Source organism: Oenanthe melanoleuca, unplaced genomic scaffold (genome assembly GCF_029582105.1).
Source record: "Oenanthe melanoleuca isolate GR-GAL-2019-014 unplaced genomic scaffold, OMel1.0 S105, whole genome shotgun sequence".
Lineage (NCBI taxonomy): Eukaryota > Metazoa > Chordata > Aves > Passeriformes > Muscicapidae > Oenanthe > Oenanthe melanoleuca.
In genome coordinates, this window is record NW_026612754.1 from 13667 (window position 1) to 24139 (window position 10473).

Consider the following 10473-nt stretch of genomic DNA (forward strand, 5'->3'; position numbering starts at 1 on the left):
GCAATGGTCAACCTTTCCTTGGAGGTACCCACAGACTCCATTTTCTTTTAATAAAAGCAAATCTAATGCCATTCTATTTTGGATTGTCATTCTTGTCGTTGCCTGCAACTGTAAGTTTAGATCCCTAAATCCTTTCTTTGTAACTGAGGCTAGCCTCTCAGTTTGTCCTAATAATTTGTACAGCATCTCCCGGTTTCTATATGTAGAGATTGGTGCAAACAAGGATTCCAATACCCATCCAAATTTAACTCCTGATGAGGGTTCATGCCATTCATCTTCATCTCCCAGTCCTAGTTCTTCTGCCACTTCATTTGTTTCTCTCTTTGTTCGTGACTGCATCTCTGTCGTTAATTTAGACTGTTTCCAAAAAGGACAAAGTGTAGGGACTCCTAAAGTAATCTGTGTGACCGGGCCGTTAATAGGCATATGAGTAGTCCACTGTCCGTGCCCCATTACCCACACTGAATGCCCTGGACTCCTGATGGTAGTCGCCTGACAATCTTTCCATGCCCCTTTTATTTCACCTGTTATTGTATGATTATACCTTTGACATTCACAGCCCCATTTTAATAGTATCCGTACTGGCACTAAACCAATTTGGGATTCAGGGGTATCACAGGTGATTATTTTGCTACAATTCCAGCTAGGTGTGGGGTCACTCGATCCCGTCTTACTGTTTCAGTTCCTAACACTCCTAGATGTTCTTGCTCTCTCTGGCCTGACCATTCGACACACCAATGTACTGGTCCTATGTAACTGTAAGGTTCTAACAAACTAGGACCCCAAATCGTTTTCCAATGTTCCCATTCTTCCTTCCCTTCTTGACATACTATCTCATAAGAAAATTCTGTGACTGGTTTTTGTCTTTTTTTGTCTTATGTCATAAGTACACCATCCTACATTCTTGAACCGTCCAATTCTTGTAAAAACTGGATTTAGTAATTTTAGGCACTCACTCTTTTGTCCCGGTGTTGACCATTTCCCTCGAACTGTATAGGTTTCCTCTATCATCTTAGTATGATTCCGTATTTCTTTATTACATCTTTTTGTCCCATTTATAGTTACTGGAGGCATTTCCCCAACGGGAATGATGCCCCATGGTATTGGATCTCCTGCCGCTTTAGGTAAAGGTAAACATGCAGTGATGGACGTAGTATTCTGTACTTGTCCAAAATCTCTAACCAATCCCACTATTAAATTTTCTTGTCCCAATTCTTGTTGTGTTTTTCCAGCTTCTGTCACCTGCCATGTTCTCCCATTCTCTTTTAGAATACCTACATTTATGTCCCCATAATCAAAACTTTCTCTAATCCGCACAATGCATGAGAATTGTCCTACCTGATCAGCTTGCATATGAGATATTGTCAATGTGGTGTTACCTCTTTGCTGTTCCATATCCCAAAGTGTCACGATTCCTTCTGTAAATACCTCGTCTGTGGTGATTTGTCTCCAGGCTGCATGTACTTCTTTTAATCCAGCTCTCTGGTTGTCAGAAAACAAACAGGTTAAATTTACTCCCGCACCTTCAGGCACCATTACATCTGGCTCCGGAACTGTAATTTTAACAAATGCTTCTCCCACCTGCATTATACAGACTAATGTTAAAAGAACTAAGTCCTTGCCCTGAACACCAGCTTTGTTGCCGACAGAGGCTGTACTTCCCATCTTGACGGGACCTTCTTGATTCGAGTGTAGTGAATCCAGTTTTCGATCCCTTGGACTTTCACTGCCGTGTAGGTAGTCATGATCACCTGGTGAGGACCGTCCCATACTTCTTTCAAGGGTTCCGTATTCCAGTTCTTCACATATACTTGATCTCCTGGCTGTATGTCATGGACAGGATTCTCCAAGGGCAGGGGCCGGTTCCACTGCAATGCTCCTCGCAGCGCTGTAAGGACTTTATTTAAAGACAAAATGTAACTCAACAATGCTTGATCTCCTACTAAGTGAGGGTCCCCTTTGTAAGTTGTAGCATGATATGGTTTGCCATACAAAATTTCGTATGGACTTACTCCTATCCTTTCTCTGGGTTTAATCCTGATTCTTAGCAAGGCTAGAGGTAGTGCCTGAGGCCACTGTATCTTTGCTTCCTGACAAATTTTCTTGATCTGCCCTTTTAATGTCTGATTCATCCGTTCTACTTGACCACTAGATTGTGGTCTCCAGGGCATATGGAGATTCCAAGCTATCCCTAACACTCTGGCAACCTCTTGGACTACTCTAGCTACAAAGTGAGGTCCTCTATCTGAGGACATTCCTAATGGGATTCCAAATCTAGGGATGATTTCCCGTAGTAAAGTTTTAATTACTTCCTTTGCCTGGTTAGTCCTGCATGGGAAGGCTTCTGGCCACCCTGAAAAGGTACACACATACACCAGTAAATAACGGTACCCTTGTGGTTTTGGTAGCTCTGAGAAATCTATTTGCCAATAGTCTCCTGGTTGCGGCCCCACTTATAACTTTCCTAGTTGTATTTGCCTTCGTGTCATTGGGTTATTTTTAATACAGACTGGACACATGGCGTTAATCCGTTTTGCCATTGTTAACATCTGACTGGAAATCACCTTACGTTTTAAAAATTGTACCAATGCGTCTGCTCCCCAATGGCACTTGTTATGTTCGATTTCTAAAATTGTTTTCATTACTTTTGTTGGCAGTACAACCTGACCTTCAGTAGTGACATACCATCCTTTTTCGTTCTTCTGGGCCTGAACAAATTGAGCAAGCTTCTCATCTTCATGTGTATACCATGGTTTCTGCTCAAGAAAAGAAGTGGCAGGGTTAATTCGCACTGGCAATAAAGCTAATTGTGTCCATACCTCTCGAGCAACCTGTTTGGCAACTCTGTCAGCCAGCTGGTTTCCTTGGAACGCTTTTCCCTCTTCATTTTGATGTCCTTTTACATGCATCACTGCTACTGCCTGAGGTTTATGCACTGCTTCCAATAGTGCTAATATTTGTTCTTTGTGCTTAATTTCTGATCCTTGAGAATTCAACAGTCCTCTTTCTTTCCACAGTGCTCCATGTACATGTATTACTCCAAAGGCATATTTTGAATCAGTCCAAATGTTTACTCTTTTCCCCTGACTCAATTCTAAGGCTCTTGCCAGAGCTTGTATCTCGGCTTTCTGGGCTGAAGTTCCCGGAGTTAAAGCTCGAGCTTCTATTATTTGTGTCAAAGTCACTACTGCGTATCCCGCATACCTGGTTCCGTTTTCCACAAAGCTGGATCCATCTGTAAACAGTTCCCATTCCGGATTTTCCAAAGGCTCATCTTTCAGGTCTTTCCGGCTGGCATACACTTGTTCAATGATTTCTACGCAGTCATGTGTCAATTCGCCTCCTTCTTCCTGGTTGCTGCTCCTAAGAAATTCTGCTGGATTGAGATGATTGGTTATTTTTAATTCAATGTCATCCTGTTCTCGGAGGAGTGCTGATATTGTAACATGCGACTCGACGAGAGCCAATGCCCCCCTTTTTGTTCCAAAACTGCAATGACCATATGGGGAACAAATACTTCCATCTTTTTTCCCAAAGTCAATTTTCTGGCTTCTCGAATTAGAAGCACTGTTGCTGCCACAGCCCTAAGACAACTTGGCCATCGGCACTTACAGAGTCTAGCTGCTTTGAGAAGTACCCCACCGGGCGCTTCCATGAGCCCAATTTTTGGGTGAGAACCCCTATTGCCAGTCTCTGTCTCTCATTTACGTATAGTTGAAAAGGTTTTGTGAGATCTGGCAATCCTAGTGCTGGGGCTTCCTTTAAAGCTTGTTTCAAACTCTGAAATGCCTTTTCTTGCATTTGTCCCCACTGAAACACAGGGCTTTTGGCTGCTTCATATAGGGGTTTTGCTTTCAGTCCAAATTCTGGAATCCACAAGCGGCACCACCCTATCATGCCCAAAAAGGATCTTAACTCTTGCGGATTTCGTGGTGTGGGTATGGTGCAAATTGCTTGTACTCGATTGATTCCTAACTTTCGCACCCCTTGTGAAATTTCGCAGCCTAGGTAAATCACTTGGGTTCTTACCAGCTGAGCTTTTTCTTTCGATACTCGGTATCCAGCTTGTCCCAGCATATTAAGTAATTCAATGGTGAGTCTAAGGCAAACATCCTTTTCTGCGGAGGCTATAAAGATATCATCAACATATTGTAGGAGAACATATAAAAATGTGATTCTTTTACCTGAGTCATCTTCAATTCTTCTAACTCTCGAGCCAATTGATTTCCAAAAATAGTTGGTGAGTTTTTGAATCCTTGTGGTAGACGCGTCCAGGTGAGCTGCTTCTTGCGTCCCGTGTCTGGGTTCTCCCACTCAAAGGCAAAGTATTTCCTACTTTCAAGTGCCAAGGGGATACAGAAAAATGCATCTTTCAAATCAATCACTGTGAACCACTTAAATTTTTCCGACACAGCTGTCAACAATGTATACGGATTAGCTACTACTGGGTGTATATCTTTAGTGATATTATTAATTGCTCTTAAATCTTGAACTAATCTATACTTACCATTTGGCTTTCTAACTGGGAATATCGGAGTATTGAATTCTGACTCACATTCCTGTAAAATTCCTAAGCTAAGAAATTGTTCAATCATGGGTGCTATTCCTATTTGTGCTTCCAATTTCAAAGGATATTGTTTTACCCTTACTGGGGAGGCTCCTTCTTTTAGTTCTATTACAACTGGTTGTGCCGCTTTTGATTTTCCAGGTACTCCTGTTTCCCATACCCATGGTACTACAGCTTGCTCTATTTCTTGTGGTATTTCTACTGCTTCTACTTCTTTCACTACAAACAGCTTAGCAATATTCTCCTCGGGAAATTCCAATCTTACTCTACCCTTTTCAAATATTATCTTTGCTTCTAACATTGACAATAGATCCCTCCCAAATAGTGATTCTGGGCTATTTGGCATATATAAAAATCGATGGTCAAATCCCTTCCCCCCAAATTTTATATCTAATGGCCGCAAAAATGTTCGTTCCTCAACTTGTCCCGTAACTCCCACTACTTGAATAGTAGAATCACTCAAAGGTCCTATCTTAGTGTTGACAGCTGAGAATGATGCCCCCGTATCTACTCTAAATTCTAACGGTTCCCCATCTACTTCCATTATTACCTTTAAATCCTGGTCTAGTCAGCTCTGATTCTGGTAATTCCCCATCATAAAGGCCTGGGCGACACCTTGTGGATTTCCCGGGAGAGCACCTGTATTCATTAATCCCTGATTTCCATCCCCATTGGCTATAATTCCTCCCCCAAAACCCATCCCTTGGTTGAGAGGACACTCATTTTTCCAATGTCCTCTATTTTTACATAGAGCACATTGATCTATCCCCAGCTGCATTCTTCCTCTTCCCATATTCAATTGACCCATGAGTCCTCCCCCCCATTGGCATTTCCCCCTTTGCTATTCCTCTTCCCCTTCCTCGTCCACGTCCACGGCTCCCTCCTCTCATATTATTTCCAGCCACTTGCTGTAACATTGCTAACATATTAGCCTGTTGTCTCCTGGCCGTTTCTTTTTCCCTGTTATTATATACCTTCCACGCAACTTCCAATAGTTTATCTAAATTCCGAGTATCTTCTCCCTCCAATTTTTGTAATTTCTTTCTAATATCTTCCTGGGACTGCCCCATAAAAATTAATGCTAGCTGTAATTTTCCCGATTCTCCCTCAACTTCTAAATTAGTGTATCTGCGAGCTGTCTCCTTAAGCCGCTCTAAAAAGGTTGATGGAGACTCATTCTTTTCCTGCCTGACCGAATATAACTTAGACCAATTCAAAGTTTTTGGTATTCCATTCCGTATTCCTTCTGTTAACAAATCCTGATAAGCTTTAAGTCTCCGAGACCCGCCCGTCGAGTTGGGATCCCACTCCGGATCTTCCCTAGGCACTAAGTCATTTACTGTACCATCCGCAAGCTGCAACCTAATCATTTCCCGTGCTTTCTCTGTCATGGCTTTAAACACCATTTCCTTCTCAGTAGAATCCATCATTGTGTCTAACAAAACTTGTAAATCATTCCAATCTGGGTTCTGAGTCTTAATTACCATTTTTACTACCCGAGCAGTCCGTTCAGGATCCTCCCGATACGCCCCGCTGATTGTTTCCAAATTAGCAAATCATTCGGAGAAAAGGGAACTTTCACTATGACCCGTTCCCCCTGCGGCCCGACTGCTTCACGCAGCGGCACCATTAAATGAGCACCTCCTTCCTTTTTCTTCCTTTCTACCTCCCACCGCCCTCTCCAAGTTCTTTCGCTTAAGGGGGTTCGTGGTATATCTGTGGTTTCTATTTTTGCTTCTTGATCCTCCCTTTCTACCTCTAGCATACTTTCTCCACGTTCTTCCATCGGAGGGGCACTAGGGGCTATCAGCAAAGAAACATCCTCTTCAGGTTCTGAAAACTTAACCGAGCATTCCTTCTCTTTCTGCCACCCCTTACATCCTTCACAATTCAGTTTTAATGTTTTCAAAACCATAATCCCACACTCCTTTTGCCCTCCGGTTTATCTTTCAAATAATAAAAGAGGTCTAGATACGGTATTTCATCCCATTTTTCATTACTTTTGAGGAAATGCATCAAAGGTGTAATAATGTCAGGATTCAGTGTACCGTTCCTAGGCCATTGCATACCATCGGGTTCATATAAAGGCCATACATGATTACAAAAATCAATCAACTTCTTTTCACTTAATTCTTGACCAAAATTCCCCACATTCCAATGTTGTAATATACAGCCCAAAGGTGAATCGTCTGGGATTTCCATCCCGGAACTTGCTAGAGTTTTAAATGTTTTTAAAGGCATCATTACACCTTTTTTTCCTTTTTTTTTTTTTTTTTTTTTTTCTTCAACACACACCACACACAACACTCACACCCTTTCCACAAATCTTGCCTTTCTCGTCTCTGCAAGTGGCAAGTGCTGAACCTGTGCAGTCACTGCCGCGTCTGACGGTCAGCGCCTAGGCTTTTCCACAACCTTAAAGACGTCTGTGACCCCCGTGCGGAAACGCCGTTCCGACTTAATCGGCAGGCCCCCCTTTCCCTCGATAAAAGGAATAAAGCACCTTCGGGCTTACCTCCTGGTCGTCCGTCAGGCGCGGGGTCGGGCATGGGTTGATGTCCTCCCCAGAAATCACCTGGTACCGGCGTGGAGTGGATCAGCCCACGAACCGCCCCTGCCGCCTCCGGAGTCCCATCTGGGTCGCCAGAAAACTGTTGCCCGATGCCCCAAAAAGAACACAAACTAACAGAGTTAGTTTATGCGGTGCTTTATTCAGGGCCCGGGGAACCTGCGGACTAGCGTCCAAAGTCAGGATCCCACAGTTCCCTTTTTTGTCAGGTTTTTATACCTTTTTTACAAAGTAGTCTACGTGCAGAGGTACACATTCTTCAAGACAATACAGATACATAAATCTTGTAGATATCATTCCTAAAAGTTATAAATTCTGCATGCTTGTCTATTCAAAACTATAGGCTACCCCCCTTTAATCCCCCTTGCATGTTTTCCAATCACCAGAACCCTTTATTTATTATTATACTTTAGCCTTATCTTGAAAGTTTCTAAATGTCCTATATGCTCTACTAAATTCTTTAATTATCTTTAATTATTGCTTTCACAGTCCCCAGCTCATTCCCAGGGCTGGTTCCCAGGACCTGTCCGAGAACTGCAGTTTTCTAAGCCTTAGCATGACTACTACTATATCTACATTAGTCCTTTTTTCATTATTTCGGTATCAGAGGGGCAGTGTGCAGGAGGCACACAGCAGTGTCCTGGCACAGCCAGAGCTCCTGGCATGGACCTGAGGGAGCAGCAGAGCAGGGCCTGGGCTGTGTCTTTGTTCTGGCCACAGCCTGGGAAGGTGCCCCAGGGCAATTGTCCCACACCAGCCCCTGCAACCACCACACCCAGCACTGTTCTCTCACCCACCTGCAGAGGTTGTTTGTCCCTGCATGGAGGGACACCAAGTGACCAGTGAGCAGTCTGAGTTTGCTGTGTACTGAGGAGATTTCAGCAGTGCATCGTGTGGTGGGGAGATGAACCCGAGTGAGCACAAACACCATCATCAGCACTCAGGGCTGGCACAGTTCTGGTGGCACAAATGGTGCCTTGAGGCCACTAAACTCTGGGAAACCACCTGAATTCATTGCTGGGCTGTGGGTAGGATTCCATAGAGAGAAACAGCCTGGGCAAGGAGGCTCCAGGAAAAAATGCTCAGGACAGGCATGGACTGCACTGAGAGACCATTGGGGTGGGGGTTTGTGGGGAGAAATCAGAGCTGCCTCCCTTCTGAACCACCCTGAGCACCTGGACAGGGCTGTGCTGTGTTCTAGGCACTGACCTGGGACTGAGGGATGTGGAAAAGGCCTTTGGTGTCAGGGATGTTGAGAAGGCTGGGCAGTGTCACTGTGAGACCTCTCTCAAAGCCGTTGGAAACGCCAGAGGGTCTTGGGCACTTGGGAAAGGCAGATCTGGAACCAGTCTGCAAACAGGGCAGGGAGGGGCACTGGGAGAGTCACAGACTGGTCAGGCTCAGCAGGGAAGGGCATGTGGCAAATCCTCCTGCAGCCATTCCAGGCAGTGGTGGCACAAGGCAGGGATGGCAGAACCCCCGTGGGAGGGAAAAGAAGGGGATGTTGTGTGCCCTGACTTTAGCCAGGCCTGGGACATGGTCTGCTGTGCTCTCCTCAGAGCCAGACTGGACAGAGCTGGGCTGCAGGGGTGGAACATGGGGTGGGTGGGAATTTGGCTGATCAATGAGGGTCAAATATCATCCATGGCACAGAGTCCCCTTGGCAGCCACTCCCTGGTGACATCCCTCAGTGACCAACCCTTGACCACCAGTGTGGAACATTTCTATTATCTCTATAATGGAATGAAATTCACTTTCAATTCCTTTGTGGATGCTCCCAGGTTGCAGGCAGTCTGTGACCAAACTCTTCTAGTTGATGATGACTGCAAAACATAATTGGGCAAGATGACTGAGTTGGGTAGATTTGCCTTGCCATCAGGTACAAACCAAGCAACATGAAAAGGGAGAAAAAACTTATGTATCAGAAGAGAGTATATACGGAAAAAAACCAAACCTGACCAAAAATAAAAAACAAAGCAAAACCTACCCACAATAAAAAACCCCCACAAACAAATAAACTAACATAAGAAAATACCACAAACAGAAGCAAAGAAATCCACAGGAAATCTCGTATTAGTTGAAAATGTTAGACTAGAGAAGGACAGAAGTATAGGTGGTCTGAAAGAAAAATGCCATAAAAAAATTAAATCCCTTATTCCCTTTGCTCCCCCCACGTCTCTCAGATTATTACTGACTATGATGTGACACAAAATGGAACATCCCTCAGATTGGTCCAGCCCAGCTGTCCCATCCCTGTTCCCTCAGGAACACTTGCCCACCCCAAGCCCATGGGTTGGAGGGGGTTGCTGACATGCCTCGTGCAGGGTGAGCACTGTGACAAGGACAGGAGAAGAGAACATTTGCTTTAATCAAGGACAGTAAAACAGAAGAGCACAGCCTTGGAGAAACAGATCAAAGATGTCACTCAGGCAAGCAGAAGTCATTCAAAATGCAAGCAGGATGCCAGCTCAGCCCTGAAAGACTGCTGATAATGCAGAAATTATGGAAAACAAGGAAATTGCCATCATTCAAAAGCAGGGATCGAGGAACAGCCACCTTTACCACATGTTGAAGACAGACCCCAATGAACCACATAAGGATTTGTGATAATGGGTACCACTATGTCAAATAAAGTCAAAGGAAGTGGGGATAGCTAATGAGGACATAATTAGCATGTGTGATAAATCACTGTTTACCTGATGCCCAGTACACACAAATGGATGAGGGATTACCAGAGTGACCACTATGCTGTAATAAAGAATACTCAAAACTGTTTTCAGAAGTTTCTATCCAGCACATTTCAGTATCAGTGCTGTCCTTGACTCCATTATGTCCCTTTTACAGTTCCACAATAGCCCCTTGGTTCTATTGGGTTCCATATGGTCAAAATGGTTCCTTGGTTCTGCACTGCCACAATGCTCTCCTTGGCTCCTCGAAGCCTTGGTGTGTCACAACTTCCCTTGGCTGATGAACTGCCATAGTGTCTCTTGGATCTGCCGTATCTCAATGGACAATTGGTTACAGGCAGCCTCACTGGGTCACAATGAATATATGGTTCCATGGAGCCCCAGTGTCCCAATGGCCCCTTGGTTCCATGAGGCCTCGCAGTATAACAATGGCCCCTCAGTTCCATGAGGTTTTGTACTGTCAACAATGGTCTCCTTGGTTCTGCAGTGTGAAAATGGCTGCTTGGTTCCATGGTTCCTCAGTGTCACAGTGGTGCCCTTGGTTCCATGAGGCTCTGCAGTGTCACAATGCCCCAGAGTTTCCATAAGCTTCTGTCTCATCAATGATGTCCTTTGTTCCAGTGAGGCTCCTCAGTGTTCCATTGGATCTG

At 44.4% G+C, this 10473-nt stretch overlaps 1 protein-coding gene across 1 annotated transcript; it reads right to left on the bottom strand.

Annotated features, from left to right (window-relative positions):
• Positions 1–659: 659 nt before the first annotated feature.
• LOC130266619 (uncharacterized) lies at positions 660–3296 on the bottom strand. Its single transcript, XM_056515891.1, has 3 exons — positions 3205–3296; positions 2686–2756; positions 660–1897 (listed from the first exon to the last, which is right to left on the bottom strand). The coding sequence occupies exon 3, from the start codon at positions 1768–1770 to the stop codon at positions 835–837; it is 936 nt and encodes a 311-aa protein (XP_056371866.1). The 5' UTR covers positions 1771–1897; positions 2686–2756; positions 3205–3296; the 3' UTR covers positions 660–834.
• Positions 3297–10473: the final 7177 nt, after the last annotated feature.